General features: G+C 50.2%; 1 protein-coding gene across 6 annotated transcripts in view; it reads right to left on the reverse strand.

Annotated features, from left to right (window-relative positions):
• Positions 1-9,558, reverse strand: part of KLRG2 (killer cell lectin like receptor G2) — a 29,677-nt gene extending 20,119 nt beyond the window's left edge. For 5 of the 6 annotated variants that reach the window (XR_006641338.1, XR_006641337.1, XR_006641336.1 and 2 more), the window contains exons 1-3: positions 8,696-9,558; positions 3,486-3,587; positions 2,683-2,828 (exon numbers count right to left, since the gene is read on the reverse strand). Coding sequence is in view for 1 of the 6 variants with exons in the window: in XM_006078771.4 (XP_006078833.1) it covers positions 2,683-2,828; positions 3,486-3,587; positions 8,696-9,491 (1,044 nt within the window). In the remaining 5 variants the exon portion in view is untranslated. The remainder of the gene's footprint in view (positions 1-2,682; positions 2,829-3,485; positions 3,588-8,695) is intronic. The other variant, XM_006078771.4, reaches the window with a different exon arrangement.
• Positions 9,559-20,202: the final 10,644 nt, after the last annotated feature.

Raw genomic sequence — 20,202 nt, forward strand, 5'->3', positions numbered from 1 at the left:
TGGGGGGCTTCCCTGGTGGCTCAGATGATAAAGAATCAGCCTGCCATTCAGGAGACCTGGGTTCGGTTCCTGGGTCGGGAAGATCCCCTGGAGGAGGGCATGGCAACCCACTCTAGTATTCTTGCCTGGAGACTCCCCATGGACAGAGGAGCCTGGCGGGCTACAGTTCATGGGGTCGCAAGAGTCGGACATGACTGAGCAACTAAGTACAGAAACTTAAGAGTAATTTACAGCTCAAAGGAAAGCTCTGTGAGGGTGGCACTGACAATGGGGCTCCATGTCTCCAGCCCGTATGTCTCCAGTTTTGCTACCAATGTGGGGGTGGGGGATGTGATCCTGATATTACCTGAAAGCTTCTGTTCTACATCTTAAAATTAAGGTAAACTACTTACCATGCTTTCATACATTTCTTCTTTAAAAACTGTGGTAAAATATACGTATAAAATTTACCATTTTTAAGTGTGTAGCTCAGAGGCTTTAGGTTCACTCACTGCTGTATGACCATCACCGCCCCACTTCATCTCCAGAACTTTTTCATCTTCCCCAACTGAAACCTTGCACCCATGAAGCAACTCTGATTTCCCCCTCCCCAAGCAACCACCATTTTACTTTTTGCCTTCAAACATTTCTGTGTTAATATTTAAATGTTTTAATGTTTAAATGTTTTAAGCTGAATCCTATGATATCTATTTGTGTTTTCATCTTTCTGCACTCAAGATGTGGCTTACAGTCGATGTGTACATTTCAAGAATCTTCTTCCTTCCCCATTCAGAAAACTAAGATCATGGCATCCGGTCCCATCACTTCATGGGAAATAGATGGGGAAACAGTGGCTGACTTTATTTTTCTGGGCTCCAAAATCACTGCAGATGGTGATTGCAGCCATGAAATTAAAAGACGCTTACTCCTTGGAAGGAAAGTTATGACCAACTTAGACAGCATATTACAAAGCAGAGACATTACTTTGTCAACAAAGGTCCGTCTAGTCAAGGGTATGGTTTTTCCAGTGGTCATGTATGGATGGATGTGAGAGGTAGACTAAAGAAAGCTGAGCACAGAAGAATTGATGCTTTTGAACTGTGGTATTGGAGAAGACTCTTGAGAGTCCCTTGGACTGCAAGGAGATCCAACCAGTCTGTCCTAAAGGAGATCAGTCCTCGGTGTTCATTGGAAGGACTGATGTTGAAACTGAAACTCCAATAATATGGCCACCTGATGCAAAGAGCTGACTCACTGGAAAAGACCCTGATGCTGGGAGGGATTGGGGGCAGAAGGAGAAGGGGATGACAGAGGATGAGATGGTTGGATGGCATCACTGACTCAATGGACATGGGTTTGGGTGGACTCCAGGAGTTGGTGATGGACAGAGAGGCCTGGCATACTGCGGTTCATGGGGTCGCAAAGAGTTGGACACGACTGAGCAACTGAACTGAACTTCCTTCCTTCCTCACCCCTGGGAAACCCAGCTGATCTTAAACCAGTGGCTAGTGAATCTAATAATTGATGGCACATGTGTGCAAGCTAAGTTGCCTCAGTTGTGTCTCTTTGAAACCTGTGGACTGTAACCTGCCAGGCTCCCCTGTCCATGGGATTCTCCAGGCAAGAATACTGGAGTGGGTTGCCATGCCCTCCTCCAGGGGATCTTCCTGACCCAGGGATCGAACCTGTGAATCTTGTGTCTCCTGCATTGGCAGGCAGGTTCTTTACCACTAGTGCCACCTGTGAAGCACGGAAACTTTCTCCTTTCCTCTTAAACTCTTGAGGAAGAGGAGCTGTGTGTATCATCGGGCTGTGTGTACCACTGGCACTTTGGCATGTCCCAGGAGTCTGTGCCTCCCAACTCGTGAGCCCAGCCTTTGCCAACCAGCCCAGCCCCTCTACCAGCCGCCGGCCTGTCCTCAGCCGCTCTTTCCCACCTCCGCCTCGGTGCCTCCTGCAGCTTCTGGCCCTCATCCAGAACTCGGGACAATTCTAGAACTCCACAACCATGATATTCAGGATTTTAACTGCTTGAGACCTAAGTCTTCACTTTGATCTTTTTGCAAAGGGCATTTTGGAAGTTCCTTTTTGAAAAAAGCTTATTGAAACTTTGTGATATATTTTCTGATTATATATACTTGTGTCACAAATGATTGATCCTATGTGCTAAGTTTTAAAAGAATTTAAGATCCATTTGCAATTGGGATAGTTCAGCCCATCTCCCCCCTTGGAGGACCCCAGTCACAGGGAGGCCATTTGTTCAGGTGACATCCAAAGTCATTGTGGACCAAACCTGTCTGATGTGAGGCCGGAGGGCAGGGACCTTTTGCTTCACCAGTTTTCTGATGACACTGCTGCGCTGAGTGGGTCTCAGGAGACGGGCTGCTAAGGCCTTGCCCAGTTCACCCTCCACCCGCCATCAGCTCCAGGCACTCTCTAGGGACCCAGCAAGTTCTCACTGGCCTTTACTTTGCAGACCCAGCCGGGCTGGGTCTGGCAGGAACCATTATATTCTGATCTCTTGGGCTACCATTCCTCTACCATTTCCCCCTACTTCTAGAGCACACTATTTGTGGAACACCTAGAACATTCCAAAAAGCTGGAAAGAAAAAAATTCTCACTTGTGGCTCCAGTGATAACCATTAGTATACTTCCTTTCAGTACTTTTCATGCCCCTCCCCTGCCCACCTACCCACGTCTCACCTGGGTGTGTCTCAGCAGGGGGAGGGTAGCCTGGTGGGCTGAGCAGAAAGCCTGGCTGGTCTCCCAGGCCTCAGCTTCGGCAGCGAGGTAGTAGCACTGCCCCTCGGACCACATCCAGCCCTGGGGGCATGGTCGGCATCTGATCCCTGCAGCACGGAGGGAGACCGGAGGTGAGCACAGGGTAAACTGTACAGAGCTCAGGGTTGGTATGGACGTTCAAATATCAGGGGGCAGGTGCGGAGACATGGAGCCGGCGAGCCTGGAAGGGGAGAGGGAAACGAGCACGGCGGGGGGGGGGGGGGGGGGGGGGGGGGGGGGGGGGGGCGGGGGCAGGGGCGGGGGCGGCGGGGCGGGGCAGGTCCCGGGAAGGCTTAAGCACAAGCTTCATCCATCATCCATCCGGAAGGGGCTCTAATCCCTTACCTTTGCTCACTGAGCCCCCTATCTTTGTGCATCTGCCCAGGGGTGTGTCTTTTTCTTTTTTTTTTTTTTTTCCCTCAAAAGATTTTTTGGATTTGGACCATTTTTTAAAGTCTTTATTGTATTTGTTACAATATTACTTCTGTTTCATGTTTAGGGTTTTTGGCCGCGGGGCATGTGGGAGCTTAGCCGCCCAACCAGGGACTGAACCTGTACTTCCTGCGTTGGAAGGCTAAGTCCTAACCACTGGATTGCTGGGGCTGTCTTTTACTAATTTCACAAAGAAGCTGGAAGGACTAGACACCCTGCTGGTGGAGCAGGGGAGGAAAGGGAGGAAAGGGGATGGGGAGGAGAGGGGTGAGGGTGGGGAAGAAGTTCCACACCTGTTTTCGAGGCCAAGGCCACAACAGCCACCGCCAACACTGCCAGGAGCACGGCCATGACTGCCAGGGCCCAGCGCAGGGACCTCATGTACATGGGCAGCCCTGGGAGGAGGGGAGGGGACAACCAGGAGACACAGGTTAGGGTATCATCGCAACTCAGGACCATGCTGAATCCTACAAGAGCATCACACCCACCTCAGCACCCACCCCCTTGGCCCATAACACCATTCAATTTAGGTCCAAACTTCATATTTGGGAGAAAACTGCTAGAAGATATTCCACTTCTTAAATAACTAGGAGACACAAGATTCTTTTCAAGTGAGAGAGTTAAGTGGCTAACAGCCATTAACGGAGCACCTGATGTGCACTAGAGGCAAGGCACCAACAACACCGAGGAGGGGGCAAGGTCCCTGCGCTCAGGTTGCTAATAGGACAGGCAAAGATGCCAGGAGATAAAATTCCACAGGAGAGAGGGCCCAGGGCTAGATTCAAAGTTCAACAGACCCTCCAATTCAAGTTCAAGTCCTGACTCCAAGGGCCCCTCAAGTGTTCTTGGTGTTTTCCCATTTTAATGTTGGACTCACACCTGCCTTTGCTGTCTCGCTCCAGGTCACTGGAGACCACTGATGAAGCATCAGGCAAAGAGTGCTTTGCAGGCTGCAGAGCACTACACAAATGTGAGCAGTCAGCCGCTCAGGGACCAGGGGACCAGATGGCTGGAATGAGGCTGCGGAGGTGAAAGGAAGACAGGGGACACTCCAGGAGGGAGGAAGGACTCAGAGATAGAACGTGTTCAGAGGTCACATCCTACCCTGTAGACAGACTAACTGGGGAGACCAGAGGGGAACACTTGGAGAGTAAAACATAGTCAATGCTTGCTCATAGACATCGGTAGTTATAAGCAGCTTTCCACCCAGAAAGACACGCGCATCTGAAGTCACTGAGCACTCAGGATGGGACCTCGGCCACAACTCTGGTGTGAAATCAATCAGAGCAAAAACATCTTGCTGCAGGGGGCCCTGGACCTACCCAGATCTTGGGGATGTGGGTCAGGAACGCCACATAATCGGTGTGAGGGTCTTAAGAAATCAGTCATATTTCCCAAAGTCTAGAACAGCAGAAGTAAGTCTGTGGCAAATATTTCATTATTTTGAAAAGACCAATTCCATTAAAAAAAAAAAAAAGCCACGTACATTGTATATACCCACCGTCTGATTCCCTTTTTGTATCTGGTATTGACATCTCTGATGTCACACCCTGTACTGCTATTCATCACGGCTCATCCACTGTCATTCTCTATATTTTGACTACCTTTCCCAACCCACAACTGAAACACTACCTGCTTCCTCCTGTAGCCAAACCCTACAGCTGGGGTAGAGCCGGTTTGGGGGGACTCACAGTTTATTCACCTGGGGCAGCCAAGGGGCATCATAAAAACTACACACTTCCAAATGCCAGAGGACTCAGAGGGCTCCTGCCACTGAGAGATCTGCAGGTCAGTCTACTTTGGCCGGTGGCCTCTGTCCCTCTGGCTGAGCTCAAGCATGCTGGACACCACTCTCTCGGCTCCACTTCCTCCAGACACTGAGAACATTCTTCCTTTGAATGTCCCCCACCTCCCCCCGCCATGCCATTGCAGACTGCCAGGCCTTTTTGTTTTCTCCAGAGTAAGGACTGCCAGAGGGCAGGGGCAGGGCTCTGTTTCCTCCTATCCTCCACCCCTGACGTGCTGAGCACAATGCCACCAGCACCAGCGGGTTAGACAACCACTGAGATCCAGCTGCGGCTCTCCTGTCCCGACAGGGCTGGGGAGGAAGCGTTCCTGGCACGTGCTCACACTCTGAAGTTAGTGCCATGCATTGAGTATTGATTCACAGAGCACTGCCAGGTGTCAGAGATTTGGTGAGATATAAGCTGTCACCAGCCATGCCCTGCAGGGCTCGGGAACCCTGAGGATACTCACAAGAGGAATGCTGAGCTGGGCAGCACAAGGGCCTGTGGAGCACAGAATAGAGACACCTACCAGCCTTGGGACCAGATGAGGTGACTCTAAACCAACACCTAAGGGGGCATATTCTCCATCTGAGGATCCAGCTGTCCCGCCAGTTTTAGGCTGTCTGCAAAAAGTGACTTCTGGTCTGCATGCTGCCATAGAGAACATTCCCTGAGTCTGGTTTTTTTTTTTTTAATATTTATTAATTTGACTGTTCCAGGTCTTAGTTGCAGCATGTGGGATCCCAGGGATTGAACCCAGGCTCCCTGCATTGGGAGCTTGGAGTCTTAGCCACTGGACCACCAGGCAAGTCCCTCCCTGAGTCTTTGATTTTTCAGTTTACATGGGGCCAGCGCCTCTGGGACAGTTGCCCCCCAAAGCAGTGAAGAGACAAAGCAGTGATGTCCCCTAACTCTCTCCACAGTGGCCTCCACCCTCTTGGGTTCACAAGGAGGGGACATGAAACAGCTGGGTGGCAGCATTACTGTGCTGGGGGCCTGGGCAAGTCCCCCAGCCTGTGCCCTCGAGTGCCCTCTTGTTAAGGTCACTAGCTTGATCCCTTGTGGCAAAGGCCACAGCAGGCAGAAACCACATGCAGAGTTCCTCATCCAGGCAGCCTCCCTCAGACCAAGCCTCAGCCAGGTGCTGGGGACCTTACAGTTCTTTGATCCCACACTTCCCAGAGAGCAAGCCCAAAGCACCAGTGTCTGTGTGCGCCCTGCAGTATTTTCTGTTAGCTGTCTTCCCCCTATACCCTCAAAATTCGTCCCCACGCCCCCAGGTTCCTTGCCTCATGCCCAGAGCTCTGTTCCCACGTGGCAGCACTTCCTAAGTCTGCCTCTCCCCAGGACACTGCTGACCACATCTTCCTCAAACTTTCGCCTTTTGTGGCTTCTTTGTATCCTGAGTCTCTCCCTACCGCCTATACTTTTCTTTCCCAGTCTGTGACTGGCTCCTCTTCCTTTTGTTTTTTGGTGATGCATGGCATGCAGGATCTTAGTTCCCAGATCAGGGATCGAACCTGAGACCCCTGTAGTCGGGCTTGGAGTCTTAACCACTGGACTGCCAGGGACGTCTGACTCTTCTTCCTTTAAATGACATCACTACCTGGAACTCCCAAACGCACCTGCTTATTTCTTCCCCACCTCTTTCCCCATTCTCCACTCTGGAAGGATAACCCAATGAATCCATCACTCCACTACTCAGATCAGCAACTTGGGAGGTATCCCCACTGCTCCTGTTCGCGCATCTTCATGGGCACAGTGGCCTCGCTCACTAATCCTACCTCTTGAGCCCTCCCTCCCACCCCTGCCACAGATCAGGCCTTCATCGTCTCTGGTTGAACAACTGCTATCACCTCCTCAGGTCTGCCTTCCTTCAACCTCATGCCTGTCCCAACCTTCCTCCACAGTGCTGTCAGAGCTCACTTATTAGTCATTTCCTTGTTACCCCACCCTTCAGACGGTAAAGAATCTGCCTGCAACACAGAAGACCCTGGTTCAATCCCTGGGTTGGGAAGATCCTATGGAGAAGGGAATGGCAACCCACTCCAGGGTTCTTCCCTGAAGAATTCCATGGACAGAGGAGCCTGGAAGGCTACAGTCCATCGGGTCATAAAGAGTCGGACATGTCTGAGCAACTTCTATTATGAATCTCATAAAAAGCTATAGACTCATTTTGGTAGACAGAATAACGTCCCCTTAAAGATGCTGGTAAAGAATCCACCTGCCAATGCAGAAGACGCAGCTTTGATCCCTGGGTCGGGAAGATCCTCTGGAGGAGGAAATGGCAACCCACTCCAGTATTCTTGCCTGGAAAATTCCATGGACAGAGGCACCTGGCGGGCTGCAGTTCATGGGGTTACAGCAAGTCAGACACAGTTGAGCACACACAGCACAGCAGCAAAGACATCCACATCTTAACCCCTGGGACCTGGGAATATGTTAGGTTACAGGTACATGGGGATTACGGTTTCCTATCTGCTGACCTTGAGATGGATTTCTGGGTGGATCCAATGTAATCACAAGGGTCCTTATAAATGGAAAAGGGGGACAGAAGGACAGATGAGTCAAAGATGGCAGTGGGAGGCTTCAAGCAGACATTGTCTGGTTTTGAATATACAGAGGACCATGAGCTAAGGAACTCGATCACCCTTAGAAACCAGAAAAGGCAAGGAAACAACCATCTCCTGAAGCCCCCAGAATGGATCAAGGGGGTTGATAACTGGACTTTAGACCCCTGAGCCTACATCAGATTTCAGACTTACAGAACTGCAAGATAATAAATTAGTGCCATTTTAAGCCTCTAAGTTTGTGCCAGTTTGTTACAGCAGCACCAGAAATCGACTACACTTCTCACGCAGAAAGTGTGCTCCCACCCAACTCTGCACAAGTTCCTGAGTGATCAGAGTCCTTGAACTCTACCATGTCCAAGAACAACCTTCCCACCTCTGGCATAGAGCCCCTCGGGATTTGCAGCCTGTCCAGCTGAACCGTCCTTCCTCTCGGCTGGCCAAGCTTTTAGCAATGTGTCTGTGTCTAGCTCCACAGGGTCCCTGTTCCCGTTGGCTTTCTACCTAGGAGGAGGCTACCACCCGCAACTCCTTAAGCTTTCAAGACTTAGCTGAAGGAAGCTTTCCCATGCCCTCAAGTTCACCAACCACTCCCTCCGCTTCTGTGTCCAGGGTTTTTATATTTAGGATCTTTCTTCTTCCCTGCAAACCCCCACGCCGCGGGACACGCCCCCCCCCACGCCGCGGGACACGCCCCCCCCACCACCCCACCCCTCCGCCCCGTCTGGCCTGTTGTCCCCCCGCAGTAGCTGCTGAATGGATGAGTGTTAGGGGCCAGGTGATCCCTGATATATATGAGGGAAAGAGGAACCCTGGGCCTAGAGAGGTCGGCCAGCCAGAGCCAGGAGTAGGCTGTTCTACCCGGTCGCCACCACCGTCACGTGATCCTGAAAGCCTTCCTCGCGCCTGGAATCCTTCCACCCCTACTTTTCAAAGATGTGCGCTCACTAAGATGGAACGCGCAAGTTCTTGGAGAGAAAGGGAGGGAGAATAGTGGCTTTATTTTTTTACTACCAACAATTTGAATGATAATTACGTAGACCTTAAAGTTATTGGCTCTAAGCCTGAGGGACCGGGTTGGGGTTCCTCCGCCCCAGTGGCTCAACCCCTACCGGGCAGCGCTGCTCCCGGCGCCCGCGCGCTTACCTACGCGCTTTATGATCCGGGACATCTTCTTGTCTCCGTCCAGCTCGGCGTGGGGCAGGAGCACGGAGTCCTCCCGGCAGCGGCAGCGGCACATAGGGGAGCCCGAGGACTCTGCACGCCTCTCCGCGGGAGTGGCGCAGCCCTCGGCGTCGAGGCCGCGCTCAGTCCCGGCGGCTGCCGGCGGCGTGCCGCGGCCCCACGTGCCTCCCGGGGACGGGGTCCGCCGCAGGAGGGTGTGCGCGGGGGAGGCGTGGCGGGAGAAGCCCGGGGACTCGGGCACCGGGACGGTGAGGAAGCGCGTGGAGGGCGCCGGCGAGGGCGCGCGGCTGCCGCCGGCCGTGCCCACAGACTTCACGCGCACGTCTACCTGCAGTTCCACCGGGGTCCAGGCGCCCGGAGCTGGCTCACCCGGCGCTGCCTTGGGTATCAGCTCGGTCTCCGGCGTCTCGGCGTCCCGGGGCTGCTCGGCCGCGGCGGGGTCCGGAGACGGTGGCTCCGGGCCGGTCGACGCCTGGCGGCGGAAGGCGCCATAGCCCAGGCTGGGTGGCAGCAATCGCAGGGGGGCGGGGCGAGGCAAAGGCAGCATCTTCCCGCCCGACAGGTCCTGGCCCGTGCCCGCCGCCTCTTTGGCGGGGGCCAGACTCAAGCTGTTCTCAGGACTCTCAGGGCGTCTTTCCTCCGCGGGATCCTGCTGCTGCTCCAGCTCCGGGACCTGGTTTCCCAAGGAATCCATTTCGAACTCGGCTCCGGCTCGGTCTTCCTTCGACGCCCCCCACGCCGCCCGGGCACCCTCCATCCTGTGCGCAGAGGAGCGGAGAGATGCCGAGCGGGACGCACCTGGGCCCAGGTTAACTTCTCCTCCCTGGTTGGGATTGGTCCAGAGGAGTCGCTTAAGTTCTTAAGCCACACCCCTCCCTGTCTCCACACCCACTTTCTCCTCCAAAACCAGGGCCCCGCTGGGATTGTCTATGGCCCGGGTTCTGTTGGCCACGCCCTTCAGACTCCCTTCTGAGGTTTTACTCAGAAAGACAGAGCTGGGAACAGACTCATCCCAGAGCTCAGACTCTTCTCTCTTTCTTGTCCCTGGCCCCAACCATTACTCCCTCTAGCGCTCTGGACTGTGCTGATTTTTGCGAGTTATAGCTTGGGCGGAGAGCGATTGGCCAAGCCTGTAGAAATCCTGGGACCTCAGTAAAATCAGCGAGTCCAAAGGAAATGGGCCTGCTTGTGGAAAGGAGCAGAGCTGAGTATCCGGACAACGTAGTGGGGGAAGGAGCGGAACACCTGAGAGGTCACCCCCAAGGCAGAAGTCGCAGGGACATCTACTCTGGAGGCCCGACTCCCACTGTGCAAACTCAATAAAGACTGAGAGATTAATAAGCTTGAAAATGTGTATTTTCACGGGGACCAGTAATCTAAATACCGTTTAAAAATATAGATTCCTGGCGGACTCCTCCTAGACCTACTGAATCTCATAAGGGGATAAAGAGGGCAATTTTCAACAAGTGCCCCAGGATTCCCAGGTGGTGCTAGTGGTAAAGAACTTGCCTGTCAATGCAGGAGACATTTGGTTTGATCCCTGGGTCGGGAAGATCCCCTGGAGTAGGAAATAGCTATCCATTCTAGTATTCTCGCCTGGAGAATACCACGGACAGAAGAGTCTGGCGGGCTACAGTCCATGGGGTCGCAAAGAGTGGGACTTGACTGGGACTTAGCACACATGGCACAGCACAGACCCAGGGCAGGATTGGCAGATATAATACAGACCACTCAGTTAAATCTGAATTTCTGATAAAAGTTTTTTTTTTTTTTTTTTTTTTTTTTAAGGACAAGTATTTATGTCCCTGCGACTTCTGCCTTGGGGGTGACCTCTCATGTGTCCCGCTCCTTCCCCCACTACGTTGTCTGGATACTCTCCCCTTCTGGAGAAGGAAATGGCAACCCACTCCAGTATTCTTGCCTGGAGAATCCCATGGAAGGAGGAGGCTGGTAGGCTACAGTCCATGGGGTTGTAAAGAGTTGAACATGACTGAGCGACTTCACTCACTCACGTCCCAAGTGCTCCATTATCTGAAATTAAAATTTAACCTGCCTCCTATATTTTTCTTTTTTTTAAATGATGTGATTGTATTTATTTACCTTTTTTTTTTTTGTCTTGGCCATGCTGTGCAGCATGCGGGATCTTGGTTCCTCAACCAGAGACTGAATCCGCACCTCCTGCATCAGAAGGTGGAGTCTTAACCACTGGACCTCCAGGGAAGTCCCTGCCTCCTATATTTTTACTCACGAAACCAGGCAACTCTATTTCCAGGGACTTCTGCTGGAGTGGTCTTGGGAACAGCATTTGAAAAGACCACAGACTTGTTACTCCTGGGGTAAAGAAGGAAGGAGGTGGTGAAGGGGAAGGATCTTAGGAGGGCAGTTAAACTACTATAAAGGAAGCTCCCTGAAGACAAATGACTGCGAGAAAAAGTCCGGCAGAAAGAAAACACAATATGAAAACACTTTATATTTAATGTCGTCCAAACCCAGGCTATATATTTAATGTGAGGACATACATATGCATGAAAATGAATTTTAAAAGATATGGAAAGATACATACCAAAGTGATAATACTAGTGGGTTTTGCTGTAGGTTGTTTGGAGGGTGGGTGGAGGGACTGTCCAGGAGACTTAAACTGATCTGCATTGTTTCCACTTTCTTGAAAGAGAAGGTGTTTATTGTATGTATTTGTTGTTCAGTTGCTCAGTCGTGTCCGACTCTTTGGGACCCCATGAACTGCAGCACAGCAGGCTTCCTTGTCCTTCACTATTTCCCTGAGCTTGCTCACACTCATGTCCACTGAGTCAGTGATGCCATCCAACCATCTCATTCTCTGTCACCCCCTTTTCCTTTTGCCTTCAATCTTTCCCAGCATCATGGTCTTTTCCAGTGAGTCTGCTCTTCACATCAGATGGCCAAAGTACTGGAGCTTCAGCTTCAGTCCTTCCAATGAATATTCAGGGTTGATTTCATTTAGGATTAGTTTGATCTCTTTGCAGTTCAGGGGACTCTCAAGAGTCTTGAGAGTCTCCAACACGATAGTTTGAAAGCATCAACTTATTGGCGCTCAGCCCTCTTTATGGTTCAGCTCTCACATCTGTACATGACTTCTGGAAAGTATGTATATTCTTACATAAAAATTCAGTTTTTAAAGAGATGGCATATATTAATAGTAAGTTTTGTTTATTGCTAGACTGGGAGGCCTGGCGTGCTGTGATTCACGGGGTCACAAAGAGTTGGACACAACTGAACGACTGAACTGAACTGAACTGAAAGATTACTATAAAAATGAAAGTAGTTCAACAAGTTTATAAAATATAAACAAAAGCTGTCTTCTGTACCTGGATGTCACCTCTCAGGGGCAGCTGCTGTCCCTGTTGAGATGGACCCCTCTTCCATTTTCAGCGTGGACTGGAGCTGAGAGGGAGGCTTCCTGACTTGCTTTCCTGCTTAAATATCTTCACCTGAGATGATGATCATCACATATGTAGTTTATAAAAATTAAAAGACTTCTTATCTTCCAGGTGTTTTGACTCAGAGAGAGTCAGTGAGGAAAACATGACATGTTTCACTGTGACACGGTTCCTCAGAGAGGGACGCCAAGGCCTGGCTCCCCTGGCCACAGCCACCAACCCAGGCTGGGCTCCAGACTCAGGGGCACTCAGGGTTCCATCTTGAATTTGAGCTGTAGACCACAGTGCTCATGGGACGCTGGTGGGCACTGGCACTGAGGGATCAGGAGTGGAGAGACCCAGGGCAGCAGAGTGAGAGCCTGGCCGGTCCCTCAAACCTGCTTTCTGGATTTCGTCCCTCCTGTCTGCAGTTTCAGTTTACCACTATTTATGGAGCACAGACTGTGTGCCTGGCATGTGGGTAAATAGCTGGGGCACCAGCTTAGGAGCCTGAACCACATGATCTCCTATTTAAAAAAATTTTTTTTACTTATTTGACTGCATTTGGACTTAGTTGTGACAAGCAGGATCTTTAATCTCATCGTTTTGTTGCAGTGTACAGACTCTCCAGATGTGGTGTGTTGTTCCATAGTTGAGATGTGTGCAGGCTTATTTGCCCCTTGGCATGTGAGATCCTTAATTATCCCACCAGGGATTGAACCCACATCCCCTGCATTACTAGGCAGATTCTTAACCACTGGACCACCAGGGAAGACTGTCCTCTGTCTTCAGTCTCTCCCTTTTCAACTGGTTCTTTCCCATCATCATTAAACATGATCAAGCTTTACATGCCTCCTTGGACCCCAAGTACCCTCCAGCCAACACCTTATCTATTTCTTCCTTATAACAACCAACCTTTTCTAACAAGAGAATTGTCCCCCTCTCTCTCTCCATTTTGTCACATCCTAAGCACTCCTAAACCACTTACGGTCTGTTTCAGCCCTCGCTAGTCTGCCAGCCTTCTTTGCCAAGAACCTAACATATCACCAGACCCAGCAGACCTCCTTCCGTACCTCTTACCTCGCAGAAGCTCTCGCCATTGTCAGTCATTGCCTCATCCTCACGCCCCATGCCTCTGTGGCTTTCCTAGCCCCACCTTCTGCTGGGCTTCCTTTACTGCCCCGCTGCTCCTCCTTGAGTCTGCTCCCAGAGCTCTCCACCCTCCGTCATGTCAGGGGGTCTCCAGCTCTCTCTCTAGCCCAGATCTTTCTCCTGACCTTGACCATAACAGCTGCGCCATGGGTTGGATTTTGTCCACAACCCTGTCTTGCCCCAAACTCATATGTTGAAGTCTTAACCCTGAGAGCCTCAGAATATATCCTTATCTGAAATTAGGTAATGAGTTAAGATAAAGTCACACGGCAGTAGGGTGGGCCCCTAATCCAATATGACTGGTGTCCTTATGAAAAGGGGAGGTGTGAATACAGACACACACACTGGGAGAACGCCTTGTGAACACGAAGGCAGAGATCGGAATGAAGTGCCCACAAGTCAAGGGATGCCAGAGATTGCTGGCAAGCCACCAGAGCTCAGGGAGAGGCCTGGGACCAGTTCTTCCTCCCAGCCCTCAGGAGGATCCAGGCCTGTTGATGCCATGATCTTGGACTTTCAGCCTCCAGAACTGTGAGACAATAGATTTCTATTGTTTAAGACACTGGGCTTGTGGTACTTTGTTACAGCAACCCCAGGAAACCAATACAAGTGTCTCCAATGCAGATGGCTCCCTGTCAGGGGGACAGCTTACCCTGACGGTTCACTGCCTCTGACTCAGCTGGGCCAATCAGATTGTCCCTTGCATGAACTTGGCACTTGATTCTGAGAGACCTGGAGCTGGGAGTTGTCACGACTCCCTAGAGCTCCACAGCTCCACAGCTCTCTAGAGACAAAGGGGCTTCCCAGGTGGCGCTAGTGGTAAAGAACCCGCCTGCCAATACAGGAGCCTCACTGGTAAAACTTACCTAAGCCTGGAGTTTGTAGGAAAAGTTTGATAAGAAATTCAATTTCTATAATAGATATAGGACTACAATATTCAGAGTTTCTGTTTCATCATGTCAGTTTGGGAAAGTTGTGTTTTTCAAGGAGTTTGTCCATTTCATCCCTATTTTCTAATATATTGGCAAAACATTGTTCAAAATACTCCCTTAATATTTTTAAAAATTTTTATCTATTTATTTGGCTGCATCAGGTTTTAACTGCGGCATGCAGGCTCTGGGGCAAGTGGGCTTTGTTGCTCTGCCATATGTGGGCTTTTAGTTCCCCAACCAGAGATGGAACCCATGTCTCCTTCATTGGAAGGCGGATTCTTAACCACTGGACCATGGGGAAATCCCTCCCTTAAATACCTGTGGAATCTGTTATGATATTCCCTCTCTCCTGAACTTGATATTTTCTTAGTCATTACTCATCTGATGGGTGAAATTTCAACTTGCATTTCTTGAGATGTGAATGAGGTTGAACATGCTTTGTTCACTGCATTGCTGATAAGTTTCTTTGGCAGCCTCAGTGAAGTGGGCCACGGAGATTCCCTCTGAGGCCCGTTCCAGATCACGAGTTGGTTCCAGGAAGTGGCCCAGCTGGTACCCTTGTCACCTGCTGGCAAACCACAGAGCTCACTGCTCCAGGAGGCTGATGGTATGTGCCTGTCTGAGCGTAAACTGAACCACAGCTGGTCACTCCCAGAGAGGGAGCAGACACACCCAGCCCTGGCTCTTGGCTGATGTCACCCGCTGTGGCATCCTGAGCCCTTCCCGGGCCCCTGGATGCTCAGATGGGCAGAGGGAAGTTTCTGCACGGCTGGCTCGCTGGTACGGTCCATCTTCAGTTCACATTCCACCTGCTCAGAACCTCAGGGGCCGCCGAGCCCGTGTGGCACTCCCACCCCTGGGGCCCTGGTCCCTCACCTGTGACTGTCTTAATAGCACTCGGCACTGTTTTGGGCCAGCCTGTTCATATATTTGTTTTGTCGTTTAATGTTTGTCTCCGGGCCTCTAGCAGCCACTGTTTTGTATCCCCAGGACAGGACCTGGCAGGCCCCTCTATGGTTCTCTGCTGACATTACCCCTGGTGACATATCATTAATATTTATGAAATAAACATTGCAGAATGGGTGCTGGATGGGGTGCTTGACGTATCTTGTCTCATTTCTTCTTCCTCCCCCACCCTCCGCCAATTTTTGACAAATTTTAAACATTAAGGAAAATGGAAAGCACACCCCGTGAACACGAGCATTTGCAGAGCCTCCAACGGTTAGCATATCATCATATTTGCTTTGTGGTTCTTGCGACACAAATGTACTTTTTGTTGGTGTTGAACCACGTGAATGAGCTTCAGACCTCAAGAAAGTTGTGCCTAAATACTTTAGCATGTTATCACCCACGAATATAGTGTTCTATGGAGGTCCATTGGCTTCCCTGGGGCTCAGCGGTGAAGAATCCACCTGCAATGCTGGAGGCACAGGAGCCACAGGATCAGTCCCTGGGCCAGGAAGATCCCCTGGAGGAGGGCATGGCAACCCACTTCAGCATTCCTGCCTGGAGAATCCCATGGACAGAGGAGCCTGGCAGGTTACAGTCGACAGGGTTGCAAAGAGTCGGACACAACTGAAATGACTCAGCACAGTATGGACCATCCTTGTGCCAAGAAATGAACAAGTACTCCACACCAGATGATGTTACAGAGACATCCCCCCAATTAAATCCCCCCATTTTAAATTCCCCCAATTAGTTTCAAACTGGGATCCAGTCAGTTTATTTTGGTACAGTGCATTTGGCTGTGAGGTCTATTTACTCTTCACCTTAATAACCCTGTGGAGAAGACACTAAAATTACTAAAATTCCTCCTTTACAGGAAATTGAGAGTGAGAGAGGTTGAGGCACTTGCCAGGGTCACACGACCATGAAGTGGGAGACTTGGGATGTGGTCGTGTATCTCTGAACCCCAGACACAGCTTTTCTCCCCATTTCCTACTTCTTGCCCTCCTTGGCCCTAGGAGATTTCTCTCCTGGTCTCTGGAGGCTCCCTGCAAGTCACGGGCTGAGGCCGAGGTGAAGGAGCTGACCCAGTTACTTGGCAGTTACTTGCTTTCAAGTTCCTCCAGCCACCTCCTCACCCCGATCTTTTCTCTGTTGCTCTCTGAGACAGTAGCTGTCGGCTGGGAGTGACACGGCGTCCTGCTTCTGCCTCGGTTATTTGATGGAGGATCCACCTGAGCTGGAGGAGGGATAAATGTGGATCCAGTGGAGGAACAAGTGGTGGCCTTCAGTCAGGTGTGCAGATACAGGGAGGGCTGCAGCGGGGATTCGAAAACGTCCCACCTGGACGCATGCAGGCTCACCCAAGGAGACTTAGGAGCCATAAGCAGGAAAACAGCTCCCCGAGTCATTGGTTGCTTGCTCCCTGCGTGTCAAAACAAAGAGCCTCCCTTGCCGGGAGCTCCATTCCTAGAATCCGTTCCCCTACAACACAGCACACTGAATGCTCTGCACTCAGGCTTGAAAGTGACTGACCTGTGCGAACAGAGAACCCTGATGAATAGACAGTGACACATGGGACAGACCCAGCCCTCCTGTGGATTAATGTTCCCACTGTAGCTGACCGCTAGGGGTCTGGGGCTCCATACGTGGAAAGACCTGGATGGGGGCAGGTGCAAGGAACAGGAGACCAGGGGTGGAAAGAGACAAGGAGGGGCAAAGGGGATTGCTCAGCTTCTATAATGGGATGAGCCAGCTCCTGATTATACATACAAGAAAAAAAAAAAATATATATATATAGGAAATATATATACATGTATGTTTCTAATGGGCCTCCCTGGTGGCTCAGGGGTAAAGAATTTGCCTGCAAATGTGGCAGACTCAGTTCTGATCCCTGGGTCGCAAAGATCCCTGGAGAAGGGAATGGCAACCCACTCCAGTATTCTTGCCTGGGAAATCCCATGGACAGAGAAGCCTGATGGGCCACAGATCATGGAGTTGCAAAACAGTTGGACATGACTTAGCAACTAGACAACAACAATATGTCCCCAATGTTTCTGTCTCTCTAAAGACCCTGACAAATCCAGCCTTTGTGGTACAGACTGCCGCTTTCCTGCCGTCCTTCCAGGGCCGTACCTCCCAGAGGCAGCTCCACACCTCCACACCTCCCCCGGCTGAGGTCCTGCCCCTCCCTGACCCTCCGGGGCAAGCACCTGGCACTGTGGGAATGCCTGTCCCCACCCAGTCCCCACCAGCCTCGGGCTGTTCTTTGGACTCAGTCCATGGAGTCTTCCTCTATCCAAAACCTCTTGTGTTATGATTATTTTATGAGTCCAGGCAGGCTTTTAAAAACGAAAGCACTCAACTCTCCCCTGGGGCTAGGAACAATTCAATTTCTAGGACACAAAGTCCAACCACCCTCTGAAGAGGAAGAAGCAGAAAAATACCGCTCTTTTGGTAGTGAGTCTATCGGAAACCGAGGTGGCTAACTTCGAATCAGACCATTCCTATCCGTCGGCTTTGTCTCTTCACTGCTGTTGGGAGCAGAGGTGATGAGATGCTGGGCTTACGCTCACATCAGAGTCCAGGGGAGTTCACGGCCTGCACTGTTGAATGCACACCCGCCGCTGAACTCTGTGCCCAGGCCCCAGGGGTGAGTGACCACAGTGGAAGATGTGGGGGTCTCCCTGCAAGACCCCAACTACCTTCTCAAGGCCTACCGTGCAGACCTCAGATCAGATCAGATCAGATCAGTCGCTCAGTTGTGTCCGATTCTTTGCGACCCCATGAATCACAGCACGCCAGGCTTCCCTGTCCATCACCAACTCCCGGAGTTCACTCAGACTCACGTCCATCGAGTCAGTGATGCCATCCAGCCATCTCATCCTCTCGTCCCCTTCTCCTCCTGCCCCCAATCCCTCCCAGCATCAGAGTCTTTTCCAATGAGTCAACTCTTCGCATGAGGTGGTCAAAGTACTGGAGTTTCAGCTTTAGCATCATTCCTTCCAAAGAAATCCCAGGGCTGATCTCTTTCAGAATGGACTGGTTGGATCTCCTTGCAGTCCAAGGGGCTCTGAAGAGTCTTCTCCAACACCACAGTTCTAAAGCATCAATTCTTCGGCGCTCAGCCTTCTTCACAGTCCAACTCTCACATCCATACATGACCACTGGAAAAACCATAGCCTTGACTAGACGGACCTTTGTTGGCAAAGTAATGTCTCTGCTTTTGAATATGCTCTCTAGGTTGGTCATAACTTTCCTTCCAAGGAGTAAGTATCTTTTAATTTCATGGCTGCAGTCACCATCTGCAGTGATTTTGGAGCCCAGAAAAATAAAGTCTGACACTGTTTCCACTGTTTCCCCATCTATTTGCCATGAAGTGATGGGACCGGATGCCATGATCTTCGTTTTCTGAATGTTGAGCTTTAAGCCAACTTTTTCACTCTCCACTTTCACTTTCATCAAGAGGCTTTTGAGTTCCTCTTCACTTTCTGCCATAAGGGTGGTGTCATCGGCATATCTGAGGTTATTGATATTTCTCCCGGCAATCTTGACTCCAGCTTGTGTTTCTTCCAGTCCAGCGTTTCTCATGATGTACTCTGCATATAAGTTAAATAAGCAGGGTGACAATATACAGCCTTGATGAACTCCTTTTCCTATTTGGAACCAGTCTGTTGTTCCATGTCCAGTTCTAACTGTTGCTTCCTGACCTGCATATAGGTTTCTCAAGAGGCAGATCAGGTGGTCTGGTATTCCCATCTCTTGAAGAATTTTCCACAGTTTATTGTGATCCACACAGTCAAAGGCTTTGGCATAGTCAATAAAGCAGAAATAGATGTTTTTCTGGAACTCTCTTGCTTTTTCGATGATCCAGCGGATGTTGGCAATTTGATCTCTGGTTCCTCTGCCTTTTCTAAAACCAGCTTGAACATCAGGAAGTTCACGGGTCACATATTGCTGAAGCCTGGCTTGGAGAATTTTGAGCATTACTTTACTAGCGTGTGAGATGAGTACAATTGTGCAGTAGTTTGAGCATTCTTTGGCATTGCCCTTCTTTGGGTTTGGAATGAAAACGGACCTTTTCCAGTCCTGTGGCCACTGCTGAGTTTTCCAAAGTTGCTGGCATATTGAGTGCAGCACTTTCACAGCATCATCTTTCAGGATTTGGAATAGCTCAACTGGAATTCTATCACCTCCACTAGCTTTGTTCATAGTGATGCTTTCCAAGGCCCACTTGTCTTCACATTCCAGGATGTCTGGCTCTAGGTCAGTGATCACACCATCGTGATTATCTGGGTCGTGAAGATCTTTTTTATACAGTTCTTCTGTGTATTCTTGCCATCTCTTCTTAATATCTTCTGCTTCTGTTAGGTCCATACCATTTCTGTCCTTTATCGAGCCCATCTTTGCATGAAATGTTCCTTTGGTATCTCTGATTTTCTTGAAGAGATCTCTAGTCTTTCCCATTCTGTTGTTTTCCTCTATTTCTTTGCATTGATCACTGAAGAAGGCTTTCTTATCTCTTCTTGCTATTCTTTGGAACTCTGCATTCAGATGCTTATATCTTTCCTTTTCTCCTTTGCTTTTCACTTCTCTTCTTTTCACAGCTATTTGTAAGGCCTCCCCAGACAGCCATTTTGCTTTTTTGCATTTCTTTTCCATGGGGATGGTCTTGATCCCTGTCTCCTGTACAATGTCATGAACCTCATTCCATAGTTCATCAGGCACTCTATCTATCAGATCTAGGCCCTTAAATCTATTTCTCACTTCCACTGTATAATCATAAGGGATTTGATTTAGGTCATACCTGAATGATCTAGTGGTTTTCCCTACTTTCTTCAATTTAAGTCTGAATTTGGCAATAAGGAGTTCATGGTCTGAGCCACAGTCAGCTCCTGGTCTTGTTTTTGCTAACTGTATAGAGCTTCTCCATCTTTGGCTGCAAAGAATATAATCAATCTGATTTTGGTGTTGACCATCTGGTGATGTCCATGTATAGCGTCTTCTCATGTGTTGTTGGAAGAGGGTGTTTGTTATGACCAGT

This window comes from Bubalus bubalis, chromosome 8 (genome assembly GCF_019923935.1).
Source record: "Bubalus bubalis isolate 160015118507 breed Murrah chromosome 8, NDDB_SH_1, whole genome shotgun sequence".
Taxonomy (NCBI): domain Eukaryota; kingdom Metazoa; phylum Chordata; class Mammalia; order Artiodactyla; family Bovidae; genus Bubalus; species Bubalus bubalis.